Source organism: Bos javanicus, chromosome 28, assembly GCF_032452875.1.
Source record: "Bos javanicus breed banteng chromosome 28, ARS-OSU_banteng_1.0, whole genome shotgun sequence".
Taxonomy (NCBI): Eukaryota; Metazoa; Chordata; class Mammalia; order Artiodactyla; family Bovidae; genus Bos; species Bos javanicus.
In genome coordinates, this window is record NC_083895.1 from 26,431,473 (window position 1) to 26,449,922 (window position 18,450).

At 34.4% G+C, this 18,450-nt stretch overlaps 1 protein-coding gene across 4 annotated transcripts in view; it reads left to right on the forward strand.

The window, feature by feature from the left end:
- Window positions 1–18,450, forward strand: part of TET1 (tet methylcytosine dioxygenase 1) — a 133,646-nt gene that overhangs the window by 102,880 nt on the left and 12,316 nt on the right. For 3 of the 4 annotated variants that reach the window (XM_061405159.1, XM_061405163.1, XM_061405161.1), the window contains 5 exons: window positions 8,372–8,583; window positions 12,230–12,380; window positions 12,725–12,811; window positions 16,292–16,381; window positions 17,963–18,100. In XM_061405159.1, coding sequence (XP_061261143.1) covers window positions 8,372–8,583; window positions 12,230–12,380; window positions 12,725–12,811; window positions 16,292–16,381; window positions 17,963–18,100 — 678 coding nt within the window. The remainder of the gene's footprint in view (window positions 1–8,371; window positions 8,584–12,229; window positions 12,381–12,724; window positions 12,812–16,291; window positions 16,382–17,962; window positions 18,101–18,450) is intronic. The other variant, XM_061405160.1, reaches the window with a different exon arrangement.

Below are 18,450 nucleotides of genomic sequence, written 5' to 3' on the forward strand. Positions count from 1 at the left end.
TTTAAATTGTGTAATAAAAATAGGGGACATATGTATTCTTATCGCTGATTCACATTGTTGTATGCTGGAAGCCAATATAATATTGTAAGGCAATTATCCTCCAATTAAAATTTTTTAAAAATTTAAAAAGAACAATAAAATAACAGTAAAATTAAATTCAGTGTTAATTTGTATCCACGTAGAAAATTAAAACTCCATATTAAATTTCAAAACAATTTAAAATTTTGAAACACATCTTAGTTTTCTCCTTTAGAGATAATGATTTTTAGCAATTTTGAGTATACCCAAATGAAGACTTAGGATGTTAAAAATTGGGTACCTGCTGAAGTATGTTAAGCAGAAGAGTGAAGTCAATATATTAATAATTCTCCAACTTCCTAAATTTCAAGAATGTTTTTTTTAGCAGAAACTAGTCATGAGATTTTGCTTCTCTGCATACTGAAATGGAATATATAGCTCAATTCTTCAGGAGTGGTTTGAATTCACTATTATAAATTTTTTTTAAAATAGACATCAAAGAACTAGTTTACTGTAAGAAAAAAATTGCTGGAAATGGATAAATTTTTCCCAGTTTTTAAAAAAAAATTTTAATTGGAGGATAATTGTTATACGAGGTTGTCCTGGTTTTCACCATCACCAAATTCTTAATTCATGATAAAGAATAAATCTCTTTCTTATTGTTGAAACATTTAAATAGAAAAAATATATTTATCTACTGGTGAAAAATCTATTTTGTCATTGTTAACTAGCAATTAAAAATAACTACCTTGATTAAATTTGCATTTAAGTAGTAAAATTAGGTTTCTTTATATATTTATTATCCATTTTTATTTTATTCTATGAATTCACTCTTCATAGCCTTTTTTTGTTGATGTTATTTTTTGTATTTTTATAAATAACACTTTATCATATATTTGCCATTATCTCATACTAGATTTTCTTTTAGTTTTAGTGATCTGACAGTTATCTTAGTATGAAAGTGAAAGTGTTAGCTGCTGGGTTATGTCCTATTCTTTTGGACTGTAGCCTTCCTGGCTACTCTGTCCATGGAGTTCTCAGGCAAGAATGCTGGAGTATAGCCATTCCCTTCTTCAGGGGAATCTTTTCAACCCAGGGATCGAACCCAAGTCTCCTTCATTTCAGGCAGATTCTTCACTGTCTGAGCCACCAGGGAAGACCTATTTTATAGGAGCTTGAAATGTTCAGCAGGTCAAACTTATGTCACTTAATACGTGCCTTAAAGATTTTTCATCTTGCTGTGAAAACTTTTTCCACCCTAATACTATAAAAATAGTGTCTCCCGTATTCTTATAATTTTATGTATTGATTTAGTATTTGGTTAAAAAAGTTTTTTTTTTTTAATTTGGTTGCACCTCACTGCATGCAGAGTCTTACTTCCCAGACTAGGGATTGATCTTGTGTCCTCTGCAGTGGAAACTTGGCGTCCTAACCACTGGACCACCAGGAAATTTGCCCCTGTTTTCTGCTGTTGGTCATTGACCCATTAGGGAATACCATTCCTAAGCTGGTACTATGTTTTTTGTTATAGCTCTGCAGAAAACTTTTAAATTTAAAAGGACATTTATCTTTCATATGTAAAAAGTCTTTTTCATGACTTAATGTTCATTTATTCTTTCCTATGAACTTTCAGAAACTAAGTATATGTACAATAGGGAATAGATGGGTGACTAAAAAATCTTTTAATGTCTGACCTTCCATCTAGGAACAACTTAATTAAGATTTACTTACATGCATTTCCCTTAAGATAATCCTCACAGCTATATTTTATTTAATGTTTAATTGAAGCTGTAAACCAAATTTCTATTTGATTCTTGCTGGTATATATTAAACCTTTGAGTCTTCAAAATTTATAAGTAGCCACCTGTGTTATTCTCTTTAAAAATCCAGTAAAGTTTTGCTTCTCTGGAGTTTACTTACCGTCTGAGCCACAGGGAAGCCCTCTGTTGAGTTTCCTAGGAGGACTCAAATGTATAAAAAATAATTGTCTCCCAATTATAATAATACTTGTTTTTAAAGTATGTTTTAAAAATCACCTTTAATTCTAGTTTTCAGAAACAATAGTTTGATTAGCCTTTGTTCAGATATCTGCAGGTACCAGTAAATGTTGTAATTCTGACCCAACAAACACGATGCTGTGTTTCCAAAAGAACAGTTATATAATTATTAGGCTATACTATAAGGTAAATTAATGATTATGCTGCTGCTGCTAAGTCACTTCAGTCGTGTCCGACTCTGTGCGACCCCACAGACGGCAGCCCACCAGGCTCCCCCGTCCCTGGGATTCTCCAGGCAAGAACACTGGAGTGGGTTGCCATTTCCTTCTCCAATGATTATAATGGAAGATAATTAAATGCAAGCATACTATTCATCAACATTATTATTATTTTATTGTTTGTGCAAAGCAAGAGTGTGTATATAATTCTCTGGATTTTGGAGTCAGGGGAATAAAAAACTACTTAAGTAATTCTATTACCCATGTAAATGTACTATGGCTAGAAGTCAAGCTTGACTGCTATGTAGAAACTGCCCTCCATTTTTGAGATTTTTCTTTCCATATTTTTTGTTTTCTTCTATGTCTTAAGAATATAAAAAAATTGTTACCTACAGCTGCTTTCTCATAAATTACAACAGTAACTTTGTTTCTCAGAGCAGTCTTCTCTCTCCAGAGTGGCCTTAAACCTACTAGATGGTCAGAGGTTATTTAGACTATCTGAGATTATTATTCTTGATCATGGTCTATCATGCCTCAAAAGCTCCCAGTTTAGAATTTAAATAGGTTATCCCATCCAGACCAAGTTAACAGAAATAGTTTAGATTGTGCATTTCAGAGCTGTACATAGATAGGCTACTGAAGCAGAATAATTGATAATCCAGAATAAGGGACTCCATCATAGAAATAGCTAGGAAATCTTTTCCTAATGATCATCAGACTGATCTTTTATCGCCACTTCTGGAGCTATTCAGCACTATCCCAATGATTACTACTGATACTTTATCTGCCAAAGAAAGTCTAAATCCTCAGAACCTTTCTGAAGCAGTTCAAACTATTGGTTCTACTCCCTCTTCTGGGAAGTTTCGCCTGGTTTCTAGGGGAAAAACAGGTCTCCCCCATCACTCTTCACCTGCTCAAGTCAGGCTGTCTATAATATACCCTCTTAGGTGATCTTGTTCATGACTACACATGTGCTAGTTAATCCCCTATCACTCGCCTGCTTGAGAATGGCTTCTAGAGGGAGCAGAGAGGGAGGTAGCTGAGAGCAACTTTTGGTGGGTACAGGAAGGACTTTAATGAGCTGTTGACCTTTGAGCTACATCTTAAAAACTGAGCAAGAAGTTATCTCAGAAATTGATCCAATTATGTATATTAATTTAATGAAGGGAGGTTTATAATCACAGGGTCCACTTGATATGACTGCAAGTGGCAGAATTCTTCCTTAAATAACACCTTTACTTTGTAGACCATTTTTTCAAAAATCTTAGAATTGCCATTGTATTGGCTTGGCCAAAAAAGTTCTTTCAGGTTTTTCCATGTGATCTTACAGATAAACCTGAATGATTTTTTTTTTTTTTTTGCCAATCCAATACTAGCTTATTTCTGGTGGCAAACTATTTTTTCAGTTTTTTACGAAGGGTAATATCCATGAGGGCTTTCAAGGTGGTGCAGTGGTAAAGAATCTGCCTGCCAATACAGGAGACACAAGAGACGCTGGTTCAATCCCTGGGTCAGGAAGATCCCCTGGAGTAGGAAATGGCTGCTGCTGCTGCTGCTGCTGCTGCTAAGTCACTTCAGTCGTGTCCGACTCTGTGTGACCCCATAGACGGCAGCCCACCAGGCTCCCGCGTCCCTGGGATTCTCCAGGCAAGAACACTGGAGTGGGTTGCCGTTTCCTTCTCCAATGCATGGAAGTGAGAAGTGAAAGGGAAGTGGCAGTATTCAGTATGGGGTATGTTTTTAGCACAAGTATTAAAAGAATGTATGGTGTTTCATAAGATATAACACTTGCATGTCATACAATAAGACTATTAAAAGTGACAGGACAGTAGTCATGAACATTACATTACTCAGATTTTGGACACATCATTTACCATCTAAAGTGATTCTGGGGACTCCCTTGGAGGTCCAGTCATTAAGATTCCATGCTTCCAATGCAGGTGGCACAGGATTCCATCCCTAGACAGAGAACTAAGATCCCACATGGTGCTTGGCCACGGTAAATAAGTAAAAAGTAAAGTGAATCTGTTGTGAGACCCTGGCTTCAACCACTCACCAATTAATATTTTGTTCCAGTTACCAAAAAATGTGATTTTTGCCAAATGTTTTAAAATTTGGACTGTTTGTTGGACTGTTTCTGAAATGAGAGATTCTGTCTTATTAATAGCATAACTTGTTTTTGAAAGTTTTATAAAATCCAACCACATTGGGTTTTTGTGGTTTTTAACCATTCGTTCAACAAATATTTAATGAGAGTCTTCCATGAGCTGAGTTCTGTTCTCAGGAGCCAAGTATGTATTAAAAAAGCAAAAAAACTTAGTGGCTAATATTTATTAGATCCTATGTCTGTGCTACTATAGCAAAGTTAAGAAACTTGCTACAGTGTCATGAGCCAGTAAGTGACTAAGCAGTTTTGGGTTTTTGTTTTAAATTTAGATTTAAGTACATTATTTTAGTATAACATACATGTAGAAGACTTCAGAAATTCTTCGATCACAAGTTTTCTAAAGTGCACAATCTTGTGTAACCAACAGTCAATATTACTTGCCCCTCTGAATCACTCTCCTGCCCCCTACTGTTATTGATTAATCCTGTCTAATTTGAACCTTATGTAAATGCAGTCTTGCAGTATGTGGTCTTCTGCATATATCAACTATCTCATAGCAGTATAATTGTGAGACTAAGCATTGTTAGAGAATTCTCATCTTATTGAGCTGTTCTCTGGTGATTAATGTTTGTGTTGTTATCAGTTTGAGGTAGTCATGAATAGTGGTGCTGTCTTTGGGAAATACAAAAATATATTTCTGTTTGTTTTATACCTAGAAGTGGAATTGCTAGGAGATAGTGGGGGTGTTGCCTATGTGCAGCTTGGGTCAATACAGTTTTCCAAAATGGTTATCTGTTTTTGCATTCTCATGAATAATGTACAAGTTGCAATAATGTACATCTTTCTCAAATGACATTTTCTTTTTCATTCCTTTCCTTTCCTTTTTTTTAAAAAAAAATTGTGGTAAAATAGCGATAATAAAAAATGTACCATCTTAACCATTTTTGAGTGTACAGTTCAGTAGTATTATATATTCACATTGTTCTGAAACAGATCTCCCAAACATTTTCTTGCGTATAAGAAATTCTGTCCCCATTAAACAATGTCTATCACCCTTGCCCTAACACCATTCTAGTTTATGTTTCTATGAATTTGACTACTTTAGATAACTCCTAAAATGTTTGCTTTTTCATGACTGTTTTATTTCATTTTGAATTATGTCCTCAAGGTTCATTCATTTGCAGTGTGTGACAGGATTTCCTTCCTTTTTGTGTCTATTCTTTGTGTGCATATACAATATTTTGTTTATCCTTTCATCTATTGATGACCATTTGGGTATCACTTTTACCTCAGGGCTCTTGTGAATAGTGATGAAATGGACATGGGAATGCAAAGATTTGTTTCAGACTTTATTTTCATTTCTTTCTGGTATATATTCAGAAGTGGGATTGCTGGATCATATGACTGCTGGTTCTATTTTTAATTTTTTGAGGAACTTCATACTGTTTTGCTTGGCAGTTAAACCATTTTAAAACCCCATTCACATATGTAGTGCTTAGATGACTAATAATGTTGAGCATATTTTCATATGCTCATCATCTGTTTGGATGTTGTGTTTGTTTGTTTAACTTTCTTGGCCAATTTTCTGTTTTGCTTTTATTACTCATTTGAGGAAGTTCTTTATATATTTTGGGTAAAAATAGTTTGTTGTTTATATATATTGCAGATATGTCTCCCATTGTACTGATTGCTTTTATGCTTTCTTAATCCTTTATTAGTTAATATTTATGATAAACAGGAGTTCTTAGTATATTCCAATTTCTTAACATTTTCCTTTAGAATTATTAAATTTGGTCATCTGTTTTAAAATATTATAGCCACTCCAAGGTCATGAAGGTATTTTCTTCTAAAAACTTATTAGATCTACAGTATAATTTGTTACTGGTGTGAATTAGGCATCAAGATTCATTTTTCCCCCCCATATGGATGTCTGTCCACTACAGTTTGTGGAAAAGATTACTTTTTGCATTGGACTGCGGTATCATTTGTCATAGTCAAGTGACCACATATATATGGCTCTCCTGCATTCTGTTTTATTCCATTGATCTCCTTATCTGTTATTGCACCAATACTAAACTGTTTTAATTATCATATCTTTGCAATCAGTCTTGATACTTGATTAATCATTTTTTCTGTCTTTGTTCCTTTTTTTCCACTTCTTGGTCCTTTGCATTTCCATATAAACTTTGTAAAACCTTTGTCCATTTCCATGCCCAAACAAAACTAATTCTAGTAGGGCTTTGATTGGAATTGTATCAAATCTAGCAACAAACTTTGGGGAAATTAACATCATTATAATAATTACTATTCCATGAAAATAGTATATCCATTTATTTAGGTCTTCTTTAATTTCTTTCAATAATATTTCTATAATTTTCAAACATTTCATAGAAGTTTAATATTTGTCCTACTCTGATTAGAGTACTAGAGAAAATACCAGAATGGATGGCTTATAAACAGCAAATTCAGTTCTCACAGTTCTGTGGTTTTTAAGTTGAGGATCAGGGTGCCAGCATGATTGGTGGGTCCTTTTTCTCCCTGTGTCTTCAAATGGTAGAAGAAGCTAAAGAGACAAAGGGGTCTCTTTTATAAGAACACTGATGCCATTAGTGAGGGCTTCCTCCTCATGACCTAATCATCTGCATCTCCCAGAGGCTCTATTGATACCATTGTTTAGATTTGGCATTCATTATATGAATTTTGAGTGAACATAAATATCCATAAGATAGTGATACTTAAGCAGCTTATTGAAACTTTTACAGACTCATTTTGCTTAATTTTCTTTTATTCACTGAAAGAGCTATGACAGGTCTAGAAAAGGCATGAATACAATGAATAAATAGCATTTTAGCATTTCCTACACAAAGACTCTATCACTATAACTTTTTGGTTTGACAGCATGAAGTTTATCTGGTGTGACTTTGTTTGATACAATATCATTTTGCATTTGAGCTTATTTGGAAGCAAATGTATTTTTTGGCTGTAAAAGGACATAAAAACATAGAAAATTTTTTTAATGTAAATAATTGTGTTTAGGGGGAAGGTCCTAAAGCCAACTCTACTCAAGGGATGCCTTGGTAGCAATGATTGTTAACCATCTGGAGTGACAGAAGAAAGTGATATTGGGTAACTAACATCTTAAGAAGTTTCATCTCAAGTTTTTGTAATATTATAGCAACAAAAATGGAATATTAATTATGCTATTGTGTGCTCCATTGTCGTCACAGGGGTGGGCAGTTTCATCATTTACTGAGTACATACTGATTGATCTAATTAGTCTGTCTGTAATATGTGATATATGGAAGGAGTTTTAAGCATAGTAATTAAATGTAATTAACAAAAGTAAACACTAGGACCACTGGACAGTATTTTAAATACTTATGAATCTTTTTTTAGCTACCCATGTGTATGATGCAGTGTAAGATAAATTCAAAATTACTTATAATTTGTTTTGTCTGTCAGCTGGAACATCTTAATCTTAAGATGGGTATGATAACTATCTGTGGCAGCATGGAAAAAAATTGCAGGAATATTGCTTTATGTACATATGAATTGTTTTTTATATGGCAAAACCATTTGCCCAAGGCAAATATCCACAATTTTCCTCAGATGCTAAATATCAGTGCTCAGAGTTTATTTTTAATGTTGGGAGTACTAGGTTATTTCCATTTAGCTAGATTTGTCCTATTGTGACAATTATGGAAGAGCAGATGAGTTAATTAGGCTCTTTTCCATGGGATTCTCTGTTGTCTGTTTTGCAATACTGTGTTAACAGTGAAATAAAACACAAACTGTTTCCACAGATTTCTGTTCAGCCTGTTGTTTGTTAGTCAAGTAACCTTGGATACCCTGTGATGAGTTGTATGGAGGCAGCTAGTCTAACAGCTAAAGGCCTTATAGGCGTCAATTCTTTAAGAAATAGTAAGTTTAAAAAACTAGAATGTAGTGATGAAGAGCTTTAAAAGCAATATCCACTGCGTTTGACATTAGGTTTCTTGTTTTCCATAAATGTATACATTCTGTTTTGGCAGGTTTTAAGAAGAAGCAGCGACGAAGAGAAAGTTCTTTGTCTGGTTCGACAGCGTACAGGCCACCACTGCCCAACAGCTGTGATGGTGGTGCTCATCATGGTATGGGACGGCATTCCTCTCCCGATGGCTGACAAATTGTACTCACAGCTTACCGAGAGTCTCAAGTCATACAATGGTCATCCCACAGACCGAAGATGCACGCTCAATGAAAAGTAATCAAATCTGTTTTGTACTGTTTTAACATCAGTTTTATATCTTGTTAAATTGACTACCAAGTAATAGACATATATATATTATAGGTGAGAACAGAATTTTAGGTATTATGCAACTGAAAAGAATGAACATTGCTTAGAAGGGAGACTTTATTTCATAGTGAGTTAAGGCCATTTTAGGATATTCTCTTTAATTCTTCCCTTGTTTCCGTTTTGACACCTGATCCTTCTTAGCCCTGGAGTCTGAAAGAGAGATTTTTCTATAAAGGATCAGCTTCTCCATAGGAATTGTACCATTTTCCATTTTTCTCTAGCAGTGTAAAAGAATATCCATTTTTCTATAGCTTTCATTGTAGTCAAACTTGAATTTTGCCCATTTAATAGGGGATGCTGCTGCTGCTAAGTCGCGTCAGTCGTTCCGACTCTGTGCGACCCCATAGACGGCAGCCCACCAGGCTCCTCTGTCCCTGGGATTCTCCAGGCAAGAACACTGGAATGGGTTGCCATTTCCTTCTCCAATGCGTGAAAGTGAAAAGTGAAAGTGAAGTCGCTCAGTCGTGTCCGACCGGCTCTTCGCGACCCCATGGACTATATAGCCTATCAGGTTCCTCCATCCATGGGATTCTCCAGGCAAAAGTACTGGAGTGGGTTGCCATTGCCTTCTCCGATAAATGTCTTCAATTTCTTTTGATTTGCATATTTCATATTATGACTGAATATTTTTTCATATGGTAAGAGCATCTGCCGTTTGTGTTTTAGTTTTTTAATTTCATTGAAGTATGGTTGATTCACAATATTTGTTCATTTCAACTGTACAGCAAATTGACTTTGTTTTGTATGTTCAGTTCAATTCAGTCGCTCAGTTGTGTCTGACTCTTTGTAACACTATGGACTGCAGCACGCCAGGCCCCCCTGTCTTTCACCAACTCCCGGAGTTGACTCAAAATTCATGTCCATTCAGTTGGTGACGCCATCCAACCATCTCATCTTCTGCTGTTCCCTTCTCCTCCCACCTTCAATCTTTCCCAGCATCAGGGTCTTTTCAAATGAGTCAGTTCTTTGCATCAGGTGGCCAAAGTATTGGAGTTTCACCTTCAGCATCAGTCCTTCTAATGAATATTCAGGATTGATTTCCTTTAGGACTGATAGGTTGGATCTCCTTGCAGTCTCAGGGACTTTTTTTTAATGTAACTTATTATATCTCTTTTCCCTTACTGTATCTGAATTTTTTGTGATATTTAAGACCATTTTTCTTTCACATGAGCTCTAGAATAATTCACCCATATTTTCTTTTATTTCTTGTTGAAATCAGAAATTTTTAAAACAGAAATCATTTAAGATTTATGCTGGACAGAAGTGAGAAGAAGGGATCCATTTCTATTCTTTTTTCCATTTATCACAACTCTACTTGCTAAAGAGTTCCTCTTTCCCCCTTGACTCAAAATACCAAGTTTATACAAAAATCAAATCCTTTTTCTTATGAATTCTGTATATTATAGAGGCATTATACTAGTTCACCATTCTTGTTTTTTCAAGGCTTTTTAAAAAATGTTTCTGCTTTCAAATGAACTTCATAATCAATTTGTCTAGTTTTAAGATAAATCTAATGGTATTTTTAATGGGATTAGATTAAATTAGAATAAACTGACATTATTCTGATATTGAATCTTACAATCCCATTAAAAGATTTTTCTTTTCATTTGTTCAAGTGTTTGTGTTCTTCCACAGTGTTTTGTATGATTTTCCTCAAAAAGTTCTCTTTTTTTAAAAAAGAAATGTTGTTATACAAATTATAAAATATCCCCTCTCTAACCTCCTCATAGGATTGTTTGTATATCTTCCAGAGTACTTTTTTAATGCTTAAAATCATTTCATTATGCTTTTTATTATTTTTCTAATACCAATAAATATGTATATATAATTTTAATATATCTACTTTATTATGTGGCTTCATAATAATAGTAATACCTCTAATATAGAGAAACTGTTGTAAATTGTGTACATATAAGCTTATTTTTCCCAATAATTCATAAATAAGTTTTATGCTATTTTACTCAATGTAGATCAAGCCTATTTTTTTAAATTTATAGTTGCAGAAATGAGGCAAGAATACTTCAATGAATTCTTATATACCCCTTACCTTACCTATTTGTGGCATCATTATTTCTAATTCCACAAATAATCACACAATACACATAAGCTTACATGTCATTATCATTACTGCTCTTTTCTATACTTTCTTCTGGATAATTTGTGAAGTAGTTGCAAACTTTTAGTTCTAAATAATACTTCAGAGAATGAGGTACAGTACAATTATCAGTACAATGATCAAAATCAGGTACCAGGTACCAGTACAATTATCAAAACCAGGCTATTTTACTTGGATAAAATGCTATTCTCTAATTCAAATATCATCTACTTTCCTATGAGGTACTGCATACTAATTTTCTCCCACCCAGGCTTTGGTGGAATAAGTTATTTTGTCTTTTGGGTTCCTTGGTACTTTTATCTATATTTTTTCAGTGTTTCATAGCACTGTGTTTTTGAAAGGGACAAGGTAATTTTGCAAACTGTTGCTCAATTTTTGATTGTCTTCCTGATTCAATTCAATTCAGGAATTATTGGCAAGAATACTACACTCGGTTCATAATATTAAGAGCTATATTAAAGTCTTTTTGTCTCATCATTGGTGATGTTGACTGTTTAGGAGACAATTTTAGGTCTCATAGTTAATAGCTAAACTACATTCTCAGTTCGGGAAGATCCCTGGGAGATCCTCAGGGAAGCCAGTATTCCTGTTTTCCTGGTGGTTCAGACGTAAAGAATCCGCTTGCAGTGCAGGATACCTGGGTTTGATCCCTGGGTTGGGAATATCCTCTGGAAGAAGGCATGGCAACCCACTCCAGTATTCTTACCTGGAGAATCCCAATGGACAGAGGAGCTTGGTGGCCTACAGTCCATGGGGTCACAAAGAGTTGGGCGTGATGGAGTGACTAAACACAGTACATTTTTCTACTTTTTTGACTTCTTTGAAATTCTGCAATTTAAAGTTTCTCTTCTTTGATACTCTTTGTATCTTATTTTTTTTCTTTTCAAGTAATTGTAATCTTTTGCTCCCTTTAAAGTATATGTTTTATCTTTGTGAAAATTAGAATAATTGAACTATTCCTTCTTCATATTCAGCATTTTCCTGACTTTCACAATCAAATATAGTTTTGATCAAAATCAAATTTCTATATTCTTTTATTTATCATTTTTCAAAAATGTATTTTTAAGTCCAATGAGGTGCTATAATTTTCAAATTCTGATAGGAAACTGATCTATGATTAAAATCCAGGCTTTTTATTTCTTACCTTGGATATCTCCAAATCAAACAAGGTTATATATATTCCAGATCTGTATGGTTTCTTGCCTTTTATTGGATTTATAATCTTGAACAAACATTTTAATTGAAGCTTTAGTTACATTCAAGTATTATTAGCTTAGTGTTGTTAACACTACCTTAGATAAAATAAGTAATGAAATAGATATGTTAAAATAATTTCATTATCCATCCTTGCTTCTATATATATATGAACCTGAAATGTTCTGTTTGAGGTATTATCCTACATTATCAGTTCATTCCCTTGCAATTATCATCTTACAGTCGTACCTGTACATGTCAAGGAATTGATCCAGAGACTTGTGGAGCTTCCTTCTCTTTTGGCTGTTCATGGAGTATGTATTTCAATGGCTGCAAATTTGGTAGAAGCCCAAGTCCTAGAAGATTTAGAATTGATCCAAGTTCTCCCTTACATGTAAGTGTCCTTTTTACTTATGAATTATACTTATTAATATGTAAGTACATTTCTTTACATTTTTTTAAATTGTAAAAAATTAATATTAGAACGTAGTGACAAAATAGTAACTATATGTGTGTGTATATGTATATATAAGAAAATAGTTTAAAATTCTAAATAATGTAGGTAAAATCTTTAATTATCAACCCAAATTCCAATTGTCCCTGACTCCCTCCTTCCCTCACCCTAAAGAGAATTCACTGTTAAAAAAAAACCTAGAATTTTATACCCAGCCAAAGTAGGAACAATGAATAAAGCTATTTGCCAACATTTCAAAGACTCAGTAAGTTTACTACCCACAGCACTACTATGAAAGAATTACTAAAGGACGTAATCCAGAAAGAAGATATATGAAACCGGAACCAATCTGTCCGGAACACGAGGCCATGGTGAGCAAAGAAATTAGTCAACCTTATTGTTAAGTTTAAATTAAATAAGTTGAGTACTTACATTTTTTAATTGAAATAACAACCTATAAGTATAATTCAATACTCTTCTCAAATCAGGGGTGGGTAGGCAATGGGAGGGGGTGGGGCACCTATATAAATTAAGTGTGGCAATGTTTTATGATTTGTTTGGAGTGGGGAGAATTTAGATAATGATTAACTCCAAGATCAGTGTTTTTCAAGCTTTGTGCTGTGACCAAGAGTGTAAAAACATTTTATACTACAAGTAACTATTTGGAAAAATATATCTTGAAATGAATAGATAAAACTATCGCAAAATAACATTTAGCCTTACTACATATAACAAAGATAATATTTAAATATTAAAAAGTTAATATCTGATAGTTATTGCTGAGGATCACTGATGCAGCAAAACATTTTTTAAATAAAATTTCATTTCTTTAAATTCTAGTTTTGACCTACCAAACTGAATTCTTAGCCCACTAAAGAGTCATGACCCACAGCTTGGAAAATACTGCTCTACATGTTGTCAGAAATACGTATTTGAGAAGTGTATATTTAAAAATTTTTAGATGAATACAAATATAATTTATAAGCTTTGAACTAGTTGTGGGAAAAAACCCATTCTTCAGTCAGCAAGGTTAGTTTAAAAAATGTAACTGAGATATAAGATAATATCTAATTGGGATATAAGATAAATAGGAAACACAAAATAAAGCAACAGGAATTACTCTAATTGTATCTATAATACAAGGAATGTAACATCTTTCAGGAAAGCTCAGAATAAGTAAATAATCCCTTTAAAGATTAATCAAAATTATTTGTTCCCATCTACTATAATAAAAGAGGGAAATCACTCTAGAGAGCACTGTCTTTTGCAGATAAAATACCTTAGAAGTCTAACAAGAAGTTTATCAGACCTTTAGGGAGAAAACTATACTAAAAGGACATATAAAATACCTGATAATGAGAAGGTAACATGTTCAAAGATCAGAATATTGGATAATGAGATGTGAATTCTTCCTTAAAATAAACCTTAAAATTAAAGTTAATTTTTTTCTAAATAATTATCTGATGAAGCTGCCATATTCTATAACACTCATATAATAAATGGACGATCAGTTTTTGCTTATGGTTATTATTAACAATGAGTAATGTTTATGTAGTGTTTATAATACAGGAAGAAGCATTCCTCTTTTCCGGAACTGAGAAAAGACCAGTGTGAGGCTCAGCAGGCTAGGGAAAGTGAGGTGCATATAGTGGCCTTTAAGAATATGGGAAGATCATTGAAGAATGTTAAAGCAGAGATAATAAAATGATACCTTTTTTTTTTTTTTTTAATGGAATGTCTCTGGCTGCTCTGTGGACTGGAGTTGGCCAAGAGTTCATTTAGCAAGATAGGCTAGCTATTGAAGTGAAGTGAAGTGAAGTCGCTCAGTCGTGTCCGACTCTTAGCAAGCCAACGGACTGCAGCCTACCAGGCTCCTCCATCCATGGGATTTTCCAGGCAAGAGTACTGGAGTGGGGTGCCATTGCCTTAGAATAGTCCAAAGAAGCGATAGTAGTGACTTAGAATATGGTTGTGAGAGAAGAAATGATAAGTAGTAGTTCTGGACAGGTTGTTAAAACTAGGAGCTATTCCTTGACAAAGGGTGTGGTGAAACAAGACTAGGTTTATAGAAGACAGATTATCGATTCAGTTTGGATGCCCTGGCTTGGAGATTCTTAAGAGAAATCCAAATGAGGCTGTCTGGTCATTAATAAGAACCTCAGGGTTAATATGTGATGCAGGTGGGTAGTTGTAGGCACTGATGTGGAGATGATGACCCGAGAGATAAGGTACAGGGTGAGAAGGGCAGAGGGATGTAGGGCGTGAGCCCCTTTGTGTAAAGATCTAATAAGAAATCTCCATACACCCACTTACTCTAATGAAACAGTTAGTAAGGATTTTTATAATATGGATAAAGAACCTGCATTCAATAATAATCATCTTTAAATGTTTTAATTTTTTCTATTTACGTGCTTTATTTCATTTGTATACAAGAAATGTTACTTCATAAGATAAAAAATTGCCCAACCTGACTAGTGACACTGAATGATTCATAACATTGTTCTAGCAGTAAAACACAATTTACCCTACCCAATATCCAAGTGCAATAAAATGTAATAAAGTCTTTTAACTAGCCATTTAAGTAGTAATTCTGAAGTTTTCCTCAAATTATGTGTCAATATAGCCAGGAAGGATTTTTTTTTTTTTTGGTCAGTGGTCTGACCTCCTTGACTATATTTATTAAGCTACATTAAGTAACAGATATATAAGTAGACAGATGAATAGAAGAGAGCAATTTAGATATAGACCCTATGTATATAAATTTCCTTTTCAATGAACACACCAACCGAAATGAGTAGGAAACTAAAAGGATTATCACTGGTGCTTTGCAGTTGCCAAGACTGGGTCTTTTTATAAAGCACTCAAGAATTAACTTCCTATGTCTACATTGCTATGTGGCTTTGGTTTTTATAATAGTTTGCTGTATATCAGAGGTGAACTGATCCTCAGGAAGGTTTTCCTTCCTCATCTACCAGATCACAAATCAGACAGAAACCTTCAAACCGCTGAAGCCCTTCATTGATGTCAGTTCTTCATCACTTGTCTTTTGTGACTGATCATTTATCAATCTCTGATTTGATTTAGGATACAATCATCTCTGAAAAACTATCACAATGTTTTTCCAGCTAGTGTTACTAAAGGCTCCTTCCTCTCCTCCATACCTCATACTGTCATCAGTGGCATTTTTACTACTCTTGTCATGACAGTTGTCCTTCGAAAAAAGTCTTACATGTTTCTACTATCATTAGATCCCAGAATCTTGATAAAGTGTTAAGGCTTCTCCACAGTTCTATCCAATCTTCCTCAGTTTGTAGACATTACTGTGTAGAAAATAAAACACTGGATTTAGACAGCCTATTGCCTACTTATTATATTTGAAGCTCTTAGCACGGGGATCTGATACACAGTATGTGCCTTATATGCATTGCTCTCCCATCTCTGTTATAGAACCTTGTTTCACTGTGAGAATTCTTCCACATCTCCACTTGCCACCAGGAAAGTTGTCTTGATTTACTTCAAGTGACCTCTACTATTGAATAAATATAAAATGTGGTTCTTGTTGTGACATGAGCAGCTTTGTAACTTACCTCTAACACCAGTTAGATTTCTCATTAGCTGATAACATAGACTTCTAATTTCAAAAGACTAAATCTAAGCATAACAGTGACTAATAATTTAGATTTATGGTAGCAATCATGTCATTTTCTTTGGTAGCTTATCAGGGTAAGTATGAACTGTGCACCAACAATGAACATATCAGCAGTGAGGTATAATTCATTTTCATATGTTATATAAATTCATCACTCATATGTAATTATGAAACAACTTTTATGGACTGTCTTTTCCTATAGGAAAAAAACCTTGAAGATAATTTACAGAGTTTGGCTACAGAATTAGCTCCAATTTATAAGCAGTATGCTCCAGCTGCTTATCAAAACCAGGTATGTTTTGGGACCTTATATAGAGCTTTTAAACATGGTTGAAATTTACATCTAAACAATGTCCTTGTTAACAGAAATTGTTTTGCAAATTTTACCTCAATGTAGATCTTTTATTGACAGTTTTAAAAATTATCTAGTGTTTTTTTAAAACAGTATTAGGGCAATTGAGGACTTCCCTGATGGCTCAGATGGTAAAGTGTCTACCTGCAAAAAAAGAGATCTGGGTTTGATCCATGGGTTGAGAAGATCCCCTGGAGAAGGAAATGGCAACCCACTCCAGTACTCTTGCCTGGAAAATCCCAGGGCCGGAGGACTCTGGAAGGCTACCGTCCTTGGGGTTGCAAAGAGTAGGAAAGGACTGAGCGACTTCACTTTCACTTTCTTTTCATGGCAATTGAATTAAATATCCACAATGAGATTTAATTCAATTAGGAAGTGGGGGAGATCAGGAGATATTAGCCATAGGGTACAAACTCCCAGCAATAAGATAAATAAGACCTGGTGCACAGCTTGTTGGTTATATTTAATAATATTGTATTATACTTAAAAGTTTTAATTATGTCTTAAATGTTACCTCTACACACCAAAAAATTGTAATTATGTTTAACCTTATTATGGTAATCATTTTGTAACATATACATGTATCTAGTGATCACATTGTACACCTTAATCTTACATATGTTATGTATGTCAGTAAAATCAATCAAAGTGAGGTGGGAAAACATTTTTTAAAGAAAAGAAAAGGATAACCATACATTGGGAGAAAATAATGGTAAATCATATAGCAGACAAAGTAGAAATAAGTGTAAAATACCTTTTAAATGTAACCAGGGAATTCCTTGGTGGTCCAGTGGTTAGGATTCCTCACTTTCACTGCTGAGGGCAAAGGTTTATCTCTGATCAGGGAAATAAGATCCTGCAAACAGAGCAACTATGCCAAAAACAAACAAAAATGAAAAACATAACCAGGGGTGCATATTTTTAAAATATATGATAAAAATTAAATATTTATTTGTATTATCATGAATAACAAGGTCTCTTTCCAATTCCATTTGATTTATTTATTTAGCTAGGCTGGGTGCTGGTTGCAGCACATGGGATCTTTGGTCTTAGTTGCAGCATGTAGGATATAATTCCCTGACCAGGGATCAAACCTGGTCTCCCTGCACTGGGAGCCTGGAGTCTTAGCCACTGGACCACCAGGGTGCTTCTCTAACCTTTCATTTTAAACGGTTACAAATTGACTTTCTATACTGTTGTTATAGACCTTGAACACTGGATACATGATCAAAGCACTATATTAGTCTTTTCTCCTAATGAAATATTTCAGGCTACTCTTCTTATTTACCCGCCACCAAGTATCAGTGTCCTCCTGTTGCCTTCAGTGATTGTCATTTTAATTCATATAGCCTCAAATTCTTTACCTTGAATATTACTAAACTACACAATCACTGTGATAATCTAAATCTCTGAAATAATAAGTGTAACTAAGTTATAAACTTGTCATAAAGTGATTTTTTATCTTTATTGAAGGTGATTCTTTTTGTCTCTTAAAACTGTGGGTAATTCATTACTCTTCAGGTGGCGCTTGAACATATTGCCCGAGAATGTCGGCTTGGGAAGAAAGAAGGTCGTCCTTTCTCTGGGGTCACTGCTTGCCTAGACTTCTGTGCCCATCCCCACAGGGACATTCACAACATGAATAATGGGAGCACAGTGGTATGTACCTGGGTAGCTTTTAATTCTAAAGATTCCATCAACATAGTCTCAAGCTGAGATCCTGATATCAACAGTGCTCCCCAAAAGTTATAGAACCAGCCTGAAATATTTTTTTGAATGTTTCAAATTATATATTGTGGTAGGTTTGTTGGGATGGAGGACTACATGGTTATTCAAAGCTACCACTCTTGGCTATCAAACTGGTAGGTAGGAAGTTAAGCTAGTTAATGTTTCTTTTTTTGCCATCTGTACTTCATGGGTTTTTGTTTGTTTGTTGCCCCACATCACGGGCTGCAGGATCTTAGTTCACTGACCAGGGATAGGACCCCATCTCCCTTGCACTGGAAACG